An 18,848-nucleotide genomic window follows, 5' to 3' on the forward strand; every position below is an offset into this window, starting at 1 on the left:
GGCCCCGCGGCCGGGTGCGCTGCGCTGCGCCGCGCTGCGCCGCGGCCGGCTCCGAGCGCCGGCGTCCCCCCGGCGGGCGAGGCAGCGCGCAGCGGGCGGCGGGGACCGTCCCACGTCGCCAGTTTCGCTAATCCAGAGCCGAGAGGCAGGACGGAGGAGCCGAGCGCAGAGCGGCCGCCCCCATCGATGGGCCCGGCCCCTCCGCCGCCGCCCCCTGCTGTCCGGCCCGGCGCCGCAGCGCCGCGGGCCGCCCGGGCCCGCCGGGGGGACGTGCGGGGCGGGGACGTGCGGGGCGGGCCGCCTCGGCCGCCGCGCCGGGCCCGGGGGGTCGCTGGGCCCCGCGGCCGGGCTGCGGGTTTCTGCGGCAGGCCACGCTCGCCGGGCGGGAGCACGTGCGCGGAGCGCACGGAAATCAAGTTAAAAGTGGTGCCCGTGTCCGCCCTGCCCTCCGCAGCCTCTCCCGTCGCCCAGGAAGGTGCCCCCACAGCGCTCCGAAATAAATGCCAGAAAGCCCGGGTGCTAGGGCCGAGGCACAGCAGAGAGCGCCACGTTTTGGCGCGGTCCCGGTGGGGAGACGTGGGCCGAGGGCCCGTGTCGCCGAGGGGCCCCGCCGTGCTGCGCGGCCTCCCCAGCACCGCGGCCGGCGGCGTCGCCCGCAGCCGGGCACCAGGCCCGGGCCCATGGCCCGGCCCAAGCCCATCGCCCGGCCCAAGCCCATCGCCCGGCCCAGGCCCATGGCCCGGCCCGCGCCGGGGCACCCCGGGGCGGCAGCGGCCGCCTGGCTGGTTTTAAGCCTGTGCCAAACTGCGGAAAGTAAATGCCACAGCGACTCTGTGGCTAAAACTCTTCTGCTTCTCCCAGAGGCGACTGGTAATGGTTTAAGGTGCTTTGAATCGCGACTGCGTGTCTTCCATGGAAGGGCTTCACATTCCTGTGGAAGCTGTGCCTTTTCTGATTCGGGGCATTATTTCTTGCTCCGCTAAGGTTGCCAACGGACTGAACTGAAATAACAGAATGTGGCTGAAATTGTTTATTTAAATTATGAACAGAAATAGACAAAAGCACAGTTATAATTTTGTAACATTTCCTCATTGCAAAACCAAACTGCAGCGTTATGGATGTTTCATACTAAGTTCTAAATGTTGTAATACTTAAAACTTTCATCTTTTTAATTAAATCTATTGATTAATTTTTCGTAAGTCTACTAGTTTTCTGCTGTGACAGTGACTCAAATACATGATTACTTATGATCCCCATCAAGGGTGTTTCAGTATTTCTCCAGGTTTAGCTGGAATCCAAGTTTCTGATTGCTTTCTTCTTCCTGAGTGTAGCACTGCTTGGTCAGCGTTTTGGTGAGCGTTCTTGCCCCTGATTAGAGAAGAAGTTCTCTGAGGACATGGTGCCTTTTTGGTTTCCAATTCTTCATGTGATCCTGTCAGCATCCTGCCAGGTACTAAGTTCTTGCTTATTTCTCTGACTTAGTTCAAAGTGTATATTACTTTGTAAAGGTCTTTGTGCCAAATAATTCGTCTTAATTTGGGAGTGATGTCATGGATTGCTACAAGACCTGATGCTTTTTTTCACTGCTGTTTTTAATGTTGTTTGATACCTGGGGAGGGGGGGGGGGTCTTTTCTTCTTCTGAGCTTGATTTCTCCAGCATTAATGCATATGTTATCACATTTCTTTTTCTGTCGTTGTTTGGCCAGTTCACTTTTAACATTTTTCTAATGTATCAGCTCATCCCAGCTTAATATGTTAGCCCAGAATTCCTTCACTGCTTCGCTGGAAATCTCTTTTAATTGATCAATACTAGTAGTGCTTAGAGAGCCACATATTTCATCATGTACCCAGGTCCTCGATGGCCACCTGAGTGGAACATGTTCATGCTTGTATCATCTGTGCCACCAACTCCAAATCCAAGTGCTAAATTTGCAGAAGCAAGTTCACAGAGAAAGCATCCACCTCAGTGATAAAGCAAGAAGCATCAGTCTCCTCTTGGTGGAGAGTTGGCAGCTGCCCAGGATTCTGCAGCTGAAGACCTTGACTTCAGACATCTCTCTGTCAAGGCTTCTGGATTTTCCCTGCCAGCTCTGGATTTTCCCTGCCAGCTCACACGGTATTGCGGAGAGCACAGCAACCTGGCCTTGGCACTGTTAATCCTCCCTGCAGGCTCTGAAGTGTCCTGAAGCCCTGCATCAGCACTTGTCCATGCTCTTAGAACTGTCTAAGTTCTTTTTATATTAAAGCTAGTGATTTTTATCCTTCTGCCACTGCAGTCAGTGTGAGAAGCACTGCCTTCAATGCAGACATGCTCTCTTTGGCCAAATACAGGCATTTCCATATGGTATATGATCCAAGATCCAGCATGCTGCCTTTGACCCGTGTGGCCATCTTAGAATAAGGATTAAAATCCCAACAGGAGGTAGATATGGATTAATTTAACCTCCATCTTAGATTCCATCCCAAATTTTGACTACCACAAATCAGGATTAGTCATCAGAGTTTTATATTCCTTCCAAAGTTACTCTTAATATTGATCATAATTTTGTCTGGGCAGTTTTTTGCATTCACTTGAATCCTCCCTTGTTTTTTTATTACAGTAAGGAGAAAAAATTACTTCCTGATCTGCCTTTGCTGTACCGTTCATTATTTTATGTGCATTTTATTGAATCTTATTCAACTCCTTTCCCAAACTTTTCAGTCCCTATTCATCTTAATTTTAATGCCCTTAATCATTATTGTTGTTTTCTCTGAAACAGTCTTTTCACATGAAGTACTGGAAATAATGCTGATCTACTTGATTTGAGGGGATAGATGCATTTTGAATCTGCCTTCATTTAATGATCTAGAGTGATGAACAGATGCCTTCTTCAGCTGCAAGGACAGCTCAAGAATTGAATTGTGCTGCCTCAAGTGGTGAGGAGTTGTGCCAGTGCCTGTGTCATGAGTAGGGAAGGAAGAAATGACAAAGTTGAGCTGGGGACCTGATTACTTCCTTGGGTGCAATAGTAGTGATGACAGCTGTCCTGCTTTCCCCTAGATCCCCTTCAGTGGATTGCCATTCTAACATTTGTGTAATGAGTACTGGCTCATCATTTCTCTCCCCAGAAGACACAAAGGTGTGAAGTTCAAAAGGTGTAAAATCTGCTAAGATGGGAACTTTAAGGCATAAAATCTGTACAGCTAATGACAATAATATTTCCTAAATACAAAAGTGTAAACTAGTGAAGTATTTACTCTCTCAAATGTTCCAGTTTTACTTTGAGGCTTTAACAAAAGTTAAGTTACATGAAATTAAATCATGTTTTTTCAGGAATTAACACAAGCAATAAGGCAAAATTATGAAAGGAAAAAATGTATTATTTTATTTCCCTGGTGAACCAAACTGCAATGGGAACTTGGAACAATAACCAGTTTGAAATTATGTTATCCATTTCTCCCCCATCAGTGAGCCAACTCTGATTATTATTGTGTGTAGGCATTTTGTTGTGGATTTTAAAATAAACATTTTTTAAAACTCAGGAAAAGATTTATTTTCAACAAAATCAACCCGGAAAATTAGAGACTACCCTAAAAAAGATATTAAAAGAGTTTGAGGAAGCCAGCTTCTTGGGCCATCTGTAACCATCTACAGTGCCAAGTTGATCTGGAGTGATCGAACTTTTTTTCTTGCTGTTCAGACCACCAGAGGCAAGGATTTCAAAGCAAGAAGAGCACGTACTGATTTATGGCATTTCAGCTGGACAAAATATGTTTTTGAAGACTTTCTTTGGTAGGAAATTTCTACCATCTTCATCGGGAATTAAATTTTCAGAGTCAATGTAAATGTTATTCTGAAGCTATTGAGATTGATAGTCTGCAATCCAGTGAGAAATGTTTATTGTTCAATATGTTCCTGTGAATTTGTAATTTTGGCGGTGAAACTGAAAGCTAGACTAAAGCTAAATGCACACAGATGTCTAAGGACTGATATCTCATCGATTTCATTTGGAATTAGACATCTCAAGTCCTCTGAGAATCTGCGCTGAAAGGTGTTTGAAAGCATTGTGAGTTACTTTTTTGTGCAGGTGCAGTTTATAATTGAAAATTTGGGAACATGAAGGGAAAAGGTAAAGATTCAAGTGATTACAATCCTTAGGCTATCTTGAATTAGGAAAAAGTGAATGAGACTCTGCAACCAACAATAATAAAAAGTATGTATCAACCCCTAACTTTTTCCTTCCAGCCCAAAAATGTATCTGACTTCATTTTGGTAGTTTTCCTCTATGTTATGAATTTGATGCTTTAAGTAAGAAAAAAAATAAAGTGATTTTCCCATGAGTTAAGATAAAGCTCTGATTATATTTAGTCTTTCCACTGTCACCATTATGAAAATCACTTCATGGGACCCTGAAGAAACCATATGTTTGGTATCCATGATACTGGATCATTTCATAGTAGGAAACACACTGAATAGTATTTTGTGCAAGCAAATGGCTACAGATAGGCCAATTATCATCAGTATAATTTCTAAGAGTGAACTAAATCTAATGCTCACTCAGTATGTGGTTTTTATTGTTATTTTTTATTTTGTTACCCTAGATGATTTTGTTTTGCTGTCTGTACTGGCTCATCATAACTAGAAATGACTGGGTTTTTTTTTAAATTGTAGGGATGGGTACTAAATTCCACTTAAAAGATGGATGAACTGATTTTCTTTCCTTCCATTTTTACATCATCTGTAATTGTAATCTCTTGCTCTGAATCACAGAAGGACTTCATCTCGTAGAGCAGCAGTTAGGCATGCCTAAGAGGTCTTCCCCTAGAGGGCACCAAATGATTTTAAACACAAAAGTTTCCAGACTAAAGGAAATTAAGGGCTTTGAACTAGCAAAGGAATGAAGTAAATGCAAGAAATGTGACAAATCTGTTATTGCAGGTTTTTTTCATTTGAAGCTTCTAAAAGATTGAATATTATTAATGTAAAATTTTTGTAAAGTTGTATTTGAAAACGAGAGACAATTTTCGGGTATCAGAAATGGAGACACTTTAAAATGTGCTACGGAATTTAGAAAAAAATGCCATGGGATTTAGGAGAAAACAAAATATTTTTCAAACAGGAACATACATTAAGCAGAAATTGCAAAGCTTTTTTCAAAAGAGAATATTAAAATTAAAGACAACTGAGCAGAAACACCGATGTTGTTGTTTGACCTCTGTAATACATATTAGTTATCTCAGTCCCAGTCTGTGTAATAGATGATCGTTGCTCAGAAATTCTCAACCGTCCACTTAATATTGCTTGGAATGCATGTCTGTCTCCCTTCCCTGGCTGAAGAGCTAATGTTTCACAACCGTCTAAGGATACTGTCAAGATAAATCCATTAACATTTATGTAGTTTTTCAGTGCTGTGGCAACTGGGGCCATGTGCTAGACAGACATTCTGGATGGTGCTGAGTGTCTTTGGTTGTTACAGATGTATGGGCACAGGTCAACTGCCAGTCCTTGATGTGCATACAGACCAAATTCCCCTCCTAAAATTAAAGAATAAGACACATTAGCAAAAGAGGACACGAGTCAGCTGTGCTTTAGATAAACTGCACAAGCCTTTGAGCAGTAATTTTAGTTTTCTTGTATGTTGCAATCGAATACCTTTCATGAAGACAAAGATGCTATTAAAAAACAAGGCAGCAAACTAAATGGGGAACTGGTAAGGAAATCCAGTTAAGACCAACATTATGTCCATGTGTCATATACATGTGGCATGAAAATAAAGTGATGAATAAAGTATAGTGGAGCAACAATGAAGGACTGAGAATTCAATCATTTCCAACATCTCTGTCTGCAGCTCACAGAAAAGCTGCAGAAAGGACTTCCTTAGTAGGATCTGTGCCTATGTTAGCCCTGGCCAGTCCCCTCAGGGGTTTATCAGAGTAAATAAACGCCGCTAGGCTCTGAAAATCTGAGTGATGTGAGTCCTATGCACTGGTGAAGATCACAGCAACCCTGAAGTTGCTCTGACCCCGTGCAGAGAGGTGGCAGGCAGGGGCTGGCCTCAGGATGAAGCACTAGAATAACCGGCAGCTCCTCGGTTGTATCTGTCAACTAATCAGTATGGTTGAGTCTTAATTTAAGCTTATGGGTCCATGTCTGGTAGGAGTATGAGCCAAGGTATTAAGTTTTTGCTGTGCATCATGGGATCTTATGGAAGTGACATTGCAATCTCAGCCTGGAGACAAGAATGAACTTTCAGTAGCAACAGACCAGTTTTGATGGGACTTTGACATCAGGCTGAAGTATCTTCCATTCTCACAATGCTTGCACTTAAGCTGAGACAGTGTGTTCTGCTAGCATGAGGCACTGATGTTACATTTTGAGTAAGTGAGACTGCTGTCCTATCTGCTAAAAGAAGATTTTAGCTTGCGTTGGCCCTTGGAGACATGTGATAAAGAAAAGGATGGACAGAGAAGTGTTCATATGGTCTGTGTTAGCCCAAGAGAGGAGGAGTTCTGAGAAGCTCTATGAGAGAAAACAACAATAAGTTACTCTGCAGTAAATATTTCAGCTTCTTGGTTTTCAGGGAGGGTTTTTTGTTTTGCTGGTCTTTCAGCAAATGTAAAAGCCTGCAAAGGATAAGGTGGTGAAGAAAATTCCTGTTGTCCTTGGTTTCAGTTAGGTACTGTTGAGAAGGTGAAGGGTGAGAAGTCCGTATCATAGATGGTGCAATCTGTCACTTTCATTATTGAACTCTGTTTCAGAAAGGATTTCAGTGCTGGAGACATACCGGGCACCCCATACCATTAGTGAAATGTTAGAGATGATAATTTTCCAGTAGTGACAGTGTCATAACCTGCCTATGGTCATTCTGTGTACTTTTTAAAGAATGTTTTATTAGCTACCCATAAACACAGAACTATATTCCTATAAGTGAATTATTTACATTTTAAATTTATTATTATAAAAGGCCAAGTGAAAGTGAAAATGTAAAAATTAAGAAGATGATAGCAAGCAATACAAATCATCAGTTATGAGAAAAAGCTAAAGGTATATTAAAAGTCCTATAGCCAGTGGGACAGCAGGCAGAAATTCTTTGCTTCAGAAATAAACAAAATCCTAAGAATGGTTTAGATGAGTATGGCATGAAGATGACAAAATTGTCAATTGTGAGTCAGGAAAGATATTAAATATATTCAATATATTCCAGTATTGAATAAATATTTCAGCTCTATATGAAAAAATGATATTCACAGCTTCTGATGACAATGAATTCCTTTGTATTCTATTAGTAAATAACAGGACGTTTTGCAGCAGGTATTAAACATTTATAACTTTGTAACACTAAGTAACTCACAACATCAAGATAATAAAAACACCCGCTGAGAGCTCTCTGGACTGTTGCTTTTGCTTTCTGGATAAATCTTACAACACTGGGCAAATCTGAGAGGGCTAGAGAAAACCTGCTTCTTGTTTCCGGTAATTAACACCTGAACAATTTATGGAGGTGTGTGGTGGGTTTTCCATCGACTGAAGTCTTTAAATACAGATTTGATTTAAAGATTTGTCTTACTTAAATCCATGTTCTTGTTCAAACATATCATGGGCTTCATGAGAAATTAGCAGGTGAGATGATGTGGGCTCTGTTGTTCAGAGGATCACACTGGGGATTATCATTGATCCTTCTGGCCTTTAAACCTATAAACCTGGGAACCTTAACTCTGCCTCCGCACTGTATCCATTTCAGGCTGACGTTTCAGCTAGAGTCCTTCTACAACTTTTGAGAACAAGATTAGGTAAAAATGCCTTCATGCGTATTATCTACCTATCTATATATATATAGAAGGGAACTGGTGTAAGTGGTAGGAGGATCAGTCACTGATATCAGAAAATACTGTTTGACTGAAATCAAGACATCTGCAGAAAATGATCTTCAACACGTTTCCTAGCGTAAATATATTTCAGAGTAAAAGTCTTAAAATTGTTGAGATGCTTTAACTTTTTCAAAATGAAAATTTCATTTTTTTATGAAACTAGATGCTTTTTTTCTGCTACTAGAAGTTTAAAACAACTTTTTGTCACTGATCCTGAATATTTGAAATTACTGAAATGAGACATTTTATTAATCAAACCAGAGTTTCCTCCACTTTTGGGTTCATGTCTACATTTTTTTCTCCTTACGCAAAACAAATATCTCAAATTTCTGTGGGATGGGAAAAACTGTTTGCCTCCTCCCTTTCCTACTTCCTATTGTCACAGCAATTATTGCTACAGTATGAACATGTAGCAAATTTGCCTCAGTTCCCTTAGTGCCGCTAGAAATCATAAGCCCTATGCTGTCTTTATAAACGCTGTTGAACTGTGTGTGCTGTACATGTTGTTTTGCCACAGATAATTTTTACTCTTTCCCAGATGTCAGAGGAAGTGACTTGGATTTCTGCTTCTAATAGAGCTCGGTTTGACTTTTGACAAACATGGACATCAAAGGATGTCTTCAGATGCGTTCAGTCAACAGCTATGAGTTAAACAGTATTAGTTCTTGTGGCCAAGCTGAGTGGCCAGAAGACATTTCCTAATGATCAGGTACAGCTTAAATGGAAAAAAAAATGCAGCTTTATATATAGAAACCACAGTGAGAGGGTTAGACATTATTTTAAACAGAAGTGGCCCTATCGATAGCTAACTAAGGGTTTGAATAGTTGTGAGTTTCTCCAGGTTCAGTCTACAGTGGAATTACAGAGGTAAGAATACACATTTTCAATTCTCTTTCTCTCTCTCTCTGTTTCCTTCTTGTCTCATCTTCTGCTCCATCACAAGGTTATGCAGGCTGTGCACTTCCTTTTCTGGAAATCTGAGTTATAAATTGCTTTATGTGTCTTCCTCCAGGAAGCCAAGAGCAGTTGTTCTTCCTGATTAGGAGACAGGTGCTGGTGGATGTTTGATTTTATTCTTATAACTTCTTCCTTTGGAGCCTAACCCACCTATTTCATTAGCTTTAAACTCCAAGGTGAAATTATAGTTTCCTGTAAAAAATATTTTCCTACACAAATCAATTGTACTGATTAATTTGTTTCTGAAATGCAGATCTCTTCTGTCCCTTTGACCTGAGGACCCTATGATCAAGTGCAAAATTTTCCTGACCAGGCTCTTTTTATCCAGATTAGATCAATCTTTTAAAAGGCAAATTAGGGATTTAAGAATGCATAGGAATTCCATGATGGTAAGAAAGTGACAGAGAAGAACAAGATGACCACCTTAAACAATTCTTTTAAGTAAAATCCTGCTGGAGAGCTGTGTCATCTTATTTTATAAAGGTAATCACATGAAAGAGCAAGGAATGGCAAAGGTTCTGCCTGTTCATATGTTGTGCTCCTTGCAACCTGTGCTGGATTATCTGTTCAGAATGTGCTTTTCTTCTCTACTATAAACAGTTAGGTAGTAGATCTCCAACAAACTCTTGCAGAGTGTACACTTTCAAGTTCAGAGAGGCTGTAGTTTCCAAACATGTAACCTATTAATGATTTTCATGTGGCTGTCTATGCTTGAGAATTGCAGACTTAAATTCTACTTTGCAGACTTAAATATCTACTTTCTCTGCTAATAATAAAAATCTTCATTTAGCCATAATTGTCAAAATTCTTCTGTAACCCTGTTAGTTAAAAATATTGCATAACTGCGTCATGCCTCAGCCCCTTCCCCCTATTGTGAAGGTGCAAAGGGGTTCCTCTAGGGGAATCTCCCAACAGCATAGTAGTCATGAAATTGTGTTCATTAAGACAGTCAAGAAATCAGAAGTTGCCTGTTGAAGGAGGGATGGTGTGCAACTGAGTGGTCTCAATATAGCTATAAAGTCTCTTGACATCACAGCCTAGGTCTAAATAATCTATTTTTCCTTTTATTTTAATTGGTGTAAGTCATAACTGCTTCCATGGCAACTGTGGAAGTGTGAAATTTAGTGAAAAGAATAATGAGGCTCAGTTGGGCCTAATTTTTCATTTCTGCCTGGCTCTTTCCCCCCACGCCTGGCATTTACCTCTGATCATAGAAAAATTGTCTTGCAGGAGCACTGTGATGTGAGCGCTGTGTCATGCAGGGGCAGTGCCTGCATTAATCACGGCAAAATAAGCCTGACATAACCTTTGAGTTTGTATCCTCTCCTGCTGTCCTACTGGTGGAGCCCCTCCACAGTGAGCATTTCAGGCATGAAAAGGAACTCGAACAGGGTGTGCAGGTTTGATCACTTGTCCCCACTTTTTGTGCTCCTTTTTTGAAAGAAATAGCTTGACTTTGTACCTTTGTGCTGGATTATTTTGTCCTAATATGTTTTATTGAGAGATTAATGAAATCTTAATAACTTTTTCAAAATCAGTACAGATTTACGGATAAAGTGTAATATGGAAATATATTCTATGTTTATACAGGAGCTTACTGCCATCTAGTCAACTTCCTGCAAAATATTGTTCTTCTGCTAAACTTTGCTGTTGGTTTTGGTATTTCAGTTCCACATTAAACTGAAGAATAAGAAAAATAAGCACACCTTTTAACTTTGGGCTGACTGCCTTGTGAAAAAGTCCAAGATAAATATTGATATAGATAGCATGATAGAATGAGTCTCAACACTCATTTTTCTGTAGATATTTGCCTCAGTCCCTAATCTGCATTGAGTCCACATCACTTTCATTCTGTGACCGAGCCCTTGGGCTGTAAATATATCAAGGCAGACATTGCACCTGCATCTTGTACAGTGCAGACTGATCATGACATGAAGACTTGGAGAATGATGACAGAGTTACAAAAATATATTTGAAATACTTTTAAAATGAATAGAACTTTCACCACAGCAGGTAGCTCTTGAATTTCTGGCTTTTTTTTACAAGAGAGTGTAAGTATTATGTTTCCATTTGTCAAACCATGCTCTGCAAATCATTTGCCTTCATTAATTTTTCATTTTAACTCTGATGTAATGTTATCACCTTTAGTTAAGAAGTAGACGAATTTAAATCCAACATCCAAACTCAGAATCAGTTTGTTCACACACAAAAGCTATGCCTGATTTTAATTCCTACACCACTGCACTCCTGCAGCATCTGTGGAACCGTTATCTCCAGTATTCAGGCTGAGTGGAGAGTGAGCCATCCCACAGAATGAGGAGTGGAACAAACAATAGAGAAGTTATTGACTCTGGACCCCAAAGCCTGTGCTGATCCAGCCTCGATGCCTCTGTGCATTGCTCCCCAGGCTCTTCTTGTGCAGTGTCACACAAACACAGGGAAACACTTGTGTCCAACGCTAAGTCCAGGCTAACGACCACTGCTATAGTGAAACCAGCTGGGTGTTTCTGCACCGTGCTTCCCAAGCTCCCCCATTTCTAGAAGCCCTGTTTGGACACATGAATTAGCTGCATCCATAGTGTGATACAAGAGGGCCAGATGCCGGACAGACTGGGAGGCAGTATGGTGGCATCTGAATGAGCAAGTCTTGTTGTACCAAACCAGTTCCATGCAGAGCCAACAAGAGGGATGGCTGCACATGCTGAATAGCTTACTGTGATCCAGTAGATCACCTAGAGGTAATGAGGACTGGACTGTATTAATTTTGGAATGGCTGGTTTAGATAGGGCAATGGCACTTTAAAACCCTCATGTCATCTAACTCTGCTACGAGCAGGTGAAACTAATATGTTAATTGAAAAATACTGGAGATTCTACTATGGTATCTCTGCATACATGATGAAAATGTAGAATTACTGCATGGGAAAATTAGGGGGATGTGCAAGTGGAAAGAAATACAGCTGAAGATAGTAAGTGGCTTATTCTTTCATTTTAGCACACCAAGGATTTAGTCCATGTGTGGTATTCCTTTTTTGTTAACAACCTAAATTTTTTAGTTAAAACCATTTTGAAATGCTCTTCTCAGTTCTTTAAAAATGCTTACTTTATAAAAAAGTTAAATGTTTCTTATAGCAGGTTGTGACCACAAGGTGGGCAAGAGAGAGTCAGATACTGGTGAAGAGAGACAAAGTTCATGAAGGGTTAAACAGGATAGGTTTAATAACAGACTTTTACACACCAAGCTGCTCAGGGAGCCCCAGGAGCCACGCGGGGAGGTCACGGATGGGAGGCTGCTGGACACAGAGCTCGGATGCCCAGGCGGGGCTCTCCTTGTTGCATCCCAAGGACCCCCTTTTATCTACTAGAACTATTTCCTTATCTCAGCTGTGCTAACCTTGAGAAACGACTGTCTGGGAAGCAGCCAGACATTGCTGACAAAACGGAACATGCCTGCCTGGCCCTGATGGGAATTTGGACAGTGAGTAACTTCACACACTGGGCCTGCTACCGCATGCTCTGCCAGTCACTGACTCCTCACCAGATCTTCCACAGGTGTTCTCACTACACAGGTTTAAATATTATGCTTTAAAATCTGAAAATATATAAATACATACTCTGAAACAGTTTAGGATTTTTCCTGTTCCCTGTTCCTGCCTGAGACATCTTTGGTGGGCTTCCTTGCTCACTATGCGCCCAGGCCTACCCTGTCCTACAATTTTCTGTCACCTCTCTCTACACAGACCTGCCTGCTGCCTCTGCTGTATTAGCTTGCAGGGCTTGGGAAAGACAAGCCTCATCAGCAGAACCATGGCAATCACCAGGGTTGGGGGTAGCCCAAAGCACAGTAAACAAAACGAAAAAAAAATAGAAATTTTAATTGATTCTCTCATTTGCATCAATCCTACTCACTGCAAGAGGTGATTAGACATACTACCCCCGGAAACCCTGTCATCAACATCGTTACTGTGTGGTTACAGAGTATATCTTTTCAAGAAGACTTGTGGGGCTATAGTCTGCAGTGGAGGAGAGTGCTGAGCTCCCCAGGCTAGTGTTAACCTGAGCGGTGAGTCCTCAGCTGCAGTGTCGCAATTCTCCTGTCTCTCCATCTGAGAAAGTATTTTTGATAAGGGAGGACTTTTTTGCTTGTGCACAGCGACGGACAGTCCAGGCTTTCTGGACCTGAGCTGGCAAACAGGGACAACGCTTCTGACTCCGGGGTTAGCACGAGTGGGGCCAGTTCAGCTATTTCTGTTTGATTTAATGCACAAGACTAAGTCTTTAGACTTATCCCTGTGCTCACAGTGCAGGGCCGTTGAGATGCTGTCCGCCAGACGATAGGGGCCAGCCGTTGTCTGGTAGTGGGCAAAGACAAAGGTCACTGTCTCTTTCAGACAAGAGGAGGTGCAACCCATATTCACAGAAATATCCCTATTCCCATTTAAAGCCAAATCTTGTAGCCTTACTCAAATGAAAAACACTGTTTGATGGATTTTTTTTCCTGACTGTGAATTGAGTAAGGAATACAAGACTTGCCCCTCTTAAAAGGAATTTTGCCATCATGGTACAACGGCAGTTTCTTTTCCACTTTTCCAATATCCAGGGCTGACGCGGAGTGTTAACTGAGTGAGTAATGAGTGTCGTGTCTGCCTCAGTTCACTGCACTGCAAGTATCAGATTGTGCAGGGAGATCTCAAATGCCATGGATACAGCAGATGCTATATAAAGGCAACTAAGTCCAGGGAATTTGTGGGCTTTCTGCCCACAGGGATCACACAGAATCACATGTTTGTGACCTTGCTTTTGGAGACTAGTGCTGATATTGAGACATTTTCTTCTGCTATGAAAGCATTTTTATAGTGCTTTGATTCATGCATGAAATCATCTTTATCCATTTGGAGGAGCAGTCCGATCGGTTACAAAGGTAATCCTTCACTGGCGGGAGCTGAGAGGGCTCAGTAACACCGGCTCTGCAGTGCTTACAGCAGCACATGCTGCTTATTCCGGGCCAGGATTTTGTAGACATCCAATATGAGGGCTCTTAATTTAATCATGTCAGCATTTCTTAAACCTGTCTCAGGATGTTGCTGTTCAGAAATCCTTTGCTGTTTATAAAATTCTCATTCTGCTGTCCATAAGCAATATTAACAACTTGCTCTGTGTTATTTACATTCAGTACTAATCAGATTATAACAGTAAAACATCAGATATAATATGTGAAAATAACGTCACAAACAGTTCAGAAATGCTCGGCCAAGTACTTTCAGGCTGTTCTGGTAAACATTTAGAAATCATTTATCCAAAAATGTTCAAAAAACTACCACTAAAAAGTGACAGAGACGCCTTCTTCTGTCACGCTTAGTGCTAAAATAGAGGAAATGAGTGGCAGATATATATTCTAGCATGATCACAAGTACACAAACACCCTGGTGCTGGCACAAGGCCCACGAGCAAGTTCTCATTCATGAAGAACCACAGATTCACACTTTTGTAAAGCTCTGGGTACTAGAGATTGGGAAGGTAAAATATGCCTGGGTGTATCCTTGATGTGTTTAGGTCAGTATATTCCACTGGCTTCTGACTGACAATGTTGTTAGCAAGTACTGAAGAATCAGGAACAGAGTAATGTGAAGAGACCTACCCAATGTCAAATTCTCTAGCAAGTTTTTTGAGACAGGCCTGTGTATATATAAGCAGAGCTGTGTGTAACCATGGTGTTTACATATATAGAACACATTACATGATTTTGGCTGTCTGGTCTAGTTCCTTGCCAAGTTTCCAGTAGTTTAATCATGGTCTAATTTAAAATAATTAAATCAGTCATGGTTTTGTAAAAGTGCTTTTTCATCTCCAGGGATATGAATACCATCACCACAATATATTTTATATAGATCTATTTTTTTTAATGGTCAGATTTACAAAATTATCTCTAAATAAAAATCACCAAAGCATTGATGATTCTGAATTAATGATTCTGAACCATATCTGAACTATCTATACTTGTGCTATCAGGTGATATGGAAACCACGGGTCTAAACAGGCAAGTTTTTCTGAAGCTGCCATTTAAAGTTTAAATCCAAGTCTGTATCTAGAATTCCCAATTTTTAATCAGTTATGTGTTCCATCAGGTTCCTGACTGAGGAAGCTTCTTGGCCTAGGAGTGTTTGGAATCTAGATCTAATCTTCTATCTTGAGCATACTCTTATTTTCTTAAACCAGTACACAAATTAAACAAAGGCAACATGGAGGAAAAGTGTGGGTTGAGTGGAAATGTAGGGACATATGTTTTATATTTAGTTTGGTTTGTTAGAAAATATTCATTTCTTGACTTCTGCTCTATTCACAAAGCAAAATAATTGTACATTATGGAAATTTACAATCCAGAACCGGATTCCGCATTTCTTCTATAAATTCTTGGGAGTTTTAGTACAAATAAGAAATAAAATGGAAGGGTTGTACTACCCCTGTTTCTTAAAGTCAATTGCTTTCAAATGCCTTCAAGCCTAAAGAATAACAATATAATCCTTTCTAGTGGCTGGACATGTGCATAAGTACAAGCCTAGGGCTTTCATTTTAAACTAAAGGAACTCCGGCTTCAGCCAGTGAGAGTCAGAGTTATGTTCATCAGATTTTTTTTTTTTATATTCTTAAAATTGTGTTTGTATTCAATTTCATTTGAATATGTTTTTAATTTGTCCAAACAGCAGATGGCTATCATAAAGAGTCTGTATTTAACTTGGCACTTTCCATTCCGCATTCCTTTACTATTCATAGCACAGCAGTCATACTTATCTTCAGTTCACATAAAAGAAGGCAGTTGGATTTGCAGCTGCAGGTCTCCTCAAACGTTTGAGTATTTACAAACTCATTTAGAGCATTTTTTTCTTTTTTTTATGTTGAGAAGACCAGACACAAGGTATAGTGGGCAGATTATTTTTTCAGCTCTACCAGCCTTTTGAAATGAGAGAAACTGGGACAGAAATTAAACCTGTGTTTGTAGTACAGAACCCCCACACTTAAAATTAGATCTTTGTCGAGCCCATGCTGATGTAGGGAGAGTGGGGCTACGTGTATACAGCAGCATTTGCTCTTGAGGACACAGTTGTAGGATCGTGGCCTAAACTGTCAAGCGACATGAGGAATAAACTATTCAACTGATTGACCAACAAACTACCTAAAGTGTGTAATAATGAAGGCATCCATACTATATTAATGCTTTTTGATTAGCAGAGCTTCATAAGGAAGAATTTGGTCCTTTTGAGTATTTATTCATAAGCAATATATTTTTTCTTTAGTTGCTGATAGATAGCAGAATATGTTAAACAAAAACAATTTTCTGAATGTCTTTGAAATTTTTCTTTCAAATTAGTGTCTTTGCCAGAAAGTATGCTTACTTTCTTACTTATAACTACTTACTGTGTTTTCAAACAAATATAGTCAGTGATTATTCTGTTATTTTATAGTTTCAAACATACAACACACTTTTAGAAAGAAATCTCTCAAAACGTATTTTGTATACAAAGTTCAGCTGTGGAAATAGTTTTTTTTCTTGATAGTATCCTTCAGCTTGTGTGCTTTTCCAGAGCCTAAGGAAGGAAAATTTAACCTGAAGTATTAATCAATTGAAAACAGCATTTTTGGTATGTAAATTAAATTTTCATAAAATTTACAACCTGTCTACTGCTTCTTTAATGATTCATCCCATGAATTTATATTAAAAATGCTTATTCCTTAAAAACAATTCCTGCTTAACAGAACTCTTAAATGTGATTTATTTTCAGTATCTTATCAAATAGATTTTTTTTCTCTTGCTACTCTAAATTTTCTACTGTTCAGAAAGCCTCACTTTCCAGCACATGTGTAGCTGGAGGCAAGCAGTCTGTTTTCACACCAAACAATAAATTCAGCATACTGAGAAATATATACAAAGATTTTCCTTATTTGTAATATAAATACAGCCACATGCTTGACTACATTCTACAGCATTGCTTGAGTTACAGTATTTTGTTACATTAAGAATAATTTTGTCTCACCGAGAAACTATTCGCAAGAATTTAGTTCTTTCCCACCGAGTTCTTCATTTCAACAACCAAAATGCCATCATGGCAGAAAAGAGCAGACAGATCTTTGTTCTCCACTCCATCGGGCAATTTGTATTGTCTAGTAAAGCTTCGGGATATGAAACCGTGTTCGTCCATCCTGGGTCCGTGTTGAGCTTTGATCAGCAGCCAGCCTTCGAAAGTCTGAATAATGATATCTTCAGGGCGGAACTGCACAACATCCAGTAAGACCTGAAAGCGGGTGTTTTCCTCCTCCTGGTCGCGCGTCCCGGCCCCAGCTGCACTTTCTGTGATTCGCCTTCTGCTGCTCAGCGCAGCTGTGGAAGGGCCCGGCAAAGCGTACAGGGAGTGATCCAGTTTGAACGCTTCTGGCTCTTGGACTGCAAACTCTTCTTGATAACGCACAGGAGTTTCCACCCAGTGTCTTATAACTGTTTCTTCCATTGCTGAGGCAGACAGATACGCAGCTGCTGCCTTCGCGTCGCTTAGGGGAAGCTGCAGAGGCAGACCAAGCTCCCCCCAGTCGTATGCCTTGCCTGCAGACTACTTTATCAGTCGATGCAGCCTTTCACTTTTAGCACAGGCTGAGCGTAGCACTTACTAGGACGTGCTCCAGTGCCATGAGACTTGCTTCATCTTTTATCCACTAACAATAGAGCACTATTTATAGTGCTTGGGTCTTGAGTTGCTTTGACAATTTTCACATGTACAAATTTCAAGCATAAATAGTAAAAGCGATATTTTAATGCACCTCTGATTACTCTTGCAATATTGTGCTGTTTGTCATTATGAATAATGAGTAGACAAATAAATGTGAAAGGTTCTTTGATTTAAAAGGAAGTTTAATGATACTATTTTTCCAAGGGATGAATTGTAACAGTTATAAACTATATTTCTTCTAAATGTAATACAAAAATTACTGAGGGAAGGAATTTAATTACCTTGATAGTATGAACAGAGTGAATTTCAGCTTAAGTGAACTGTAAAGCTATCAAGTGCATTGTGACACAGGTAGTGCTCAGGTGAAATATGGGAAAGAGAGGAGGGCAACGTCACGGTCCCTTCCCAGAGGGGGGCTGAACAGCTGGCTCTGCAATCTCAGGGACCTACAAGCACAGCAGAGCCTTCCTGAGTGCGTCAGGGAGCCAAGCTCAAGAGCACAGGCAGAATTATAGCGAAAGCTCATGTTTCACAGCTTCCAAGGGAGGGCAGAGCTATTTTTCCTTGAAGTGATGTTAAGAAACCTCCAAATCCCTAATGGTATTCCGTTGTCCCAGTAGCCTTCCTCTTCTGGGGCTTAACAGCTTGAATCTGTGATCCAGTCTAGCACGTGTGTTTGGGGAACAGGACTGATGTCCTCAAAGGCTATCTGTGGAGTAACAACCTCCTTGCTACCCTGTGGTCTGAGGGCAAATAATGCCTGGAATGTGTTAAGAGTTTGGTTAACAAGACCAAAGAGAAAAGTGCAGCTGATGTGGGAAAAGCATTTCCAAATTTTAGTATGTTTGCTAGAAAATTGCTCTAGCAGGGCTCAGTAATGGGAAGCAAAAGGCACGATGGCAACTCACAGAGAAATTGTTTATTCCCCTCAGTTGCACTAATGCTGGAAATAATCAACAAGATACTTTTCTTCTTATTTTGGCGGCTTTTTCTCATCACAGCTCTCTCCCTCTCTTCTTGTCTTTACATCTTGCATTATCATGAAAATGGCAAGCCAGTTTACATGGGATCTTTGGTTGCTAATGAACTGCAACCTCACAAAGAAACAGGCAGTCAAATTTCAATAGTTATCATCAGAAATAAACTTCTGTACTGACTGGATAACAGAGCAGGATTACTGGGTATATCTATAATTAAGGTTTGAAGGCTGCTGTTTTATTTTAGGCACATGAAGGTGGCTTTGCAAGGTAAGGAAATTACCAAAGGTAGATCAAAAGTTCAAGTTACCTTAGATCAATGGCCATTTGATTAATGGAGTATTGTGGG

At 40.7% G+C, this 18,848-nt stretch overlaps 1 protein-coding gene and 1 long non-coding RNA gene across 3 annotated transcripts; one reads left to right on the top strand and one right to left on the bottom strand.

The window, feature by feature from the left end:
- The first annotated feature begins 201 nt into the window (after positions 1-201).
- LOC135325052 (uncharacterized) lies at positions 202-4,321 on the top strand. The gene is made up of 3 exons (XR_010386265.1): positions 202-475; positions 1,332-1,450; positions 1,853-4,321. It is a non-coding gene; the product is annotated as an uncharacterized LOC135325052 (long non-coding RNA).
- Positions 4,322-4,444: 123 nt separating this feature from the next.
- Positions 4,445-18,356, bottom strand: LOC112995752 (heat shock protein beta-3). 2 transcript variants are annotated; one of them, XM_026120936.2, is made up of 2 exons: positions 16,836-18,356; positions 4,445-5,515 (listed from the first exon to the last, which is right to left on the bottom strand). In XM_026120936.2, exon 1 carries the CDS (start codon positions 17,304-17,306, stop codon positions 16,857-16,859), a length of 450 nt encoding a protein of 149 aa, XP_025976721.1. In that variant the 5' UTR covers positions 17,307-18,356; the 3' UTR covers positions 4,445-5,515; positions 16,836-16,856. The 2 variants fall into 2 exon arrangements, with proteins under 2 accessions (XP_025976721.1, XP_025976720.1); XM_026120935.2 differs by lacking the exon at positions 4,445-5,515 and adding an exon at positions 16,239-16,388 and having other exon boundaries at positions 16,836-18,355.
- Positions 18,357-18,848: the final 492 nt, after the last annotated feature.

The sequence above is a fragment of the Dromaius novaehollandiae genome, chromosome Z, assembly GCF_036370855.1.
Source record: "Dromaius novaehollandiae isolate bDroNov1 chromosome Z, bDroNov1.hap1, whole genome shotgun sequence".
Taxonomy (NCBI): domain Eukaryota; kingdom Metazoa; phylum Chordata; class Aves; order Casuariiformes; family Dromaiidae; genus Dromaius; species Dromaius novaehollandiae.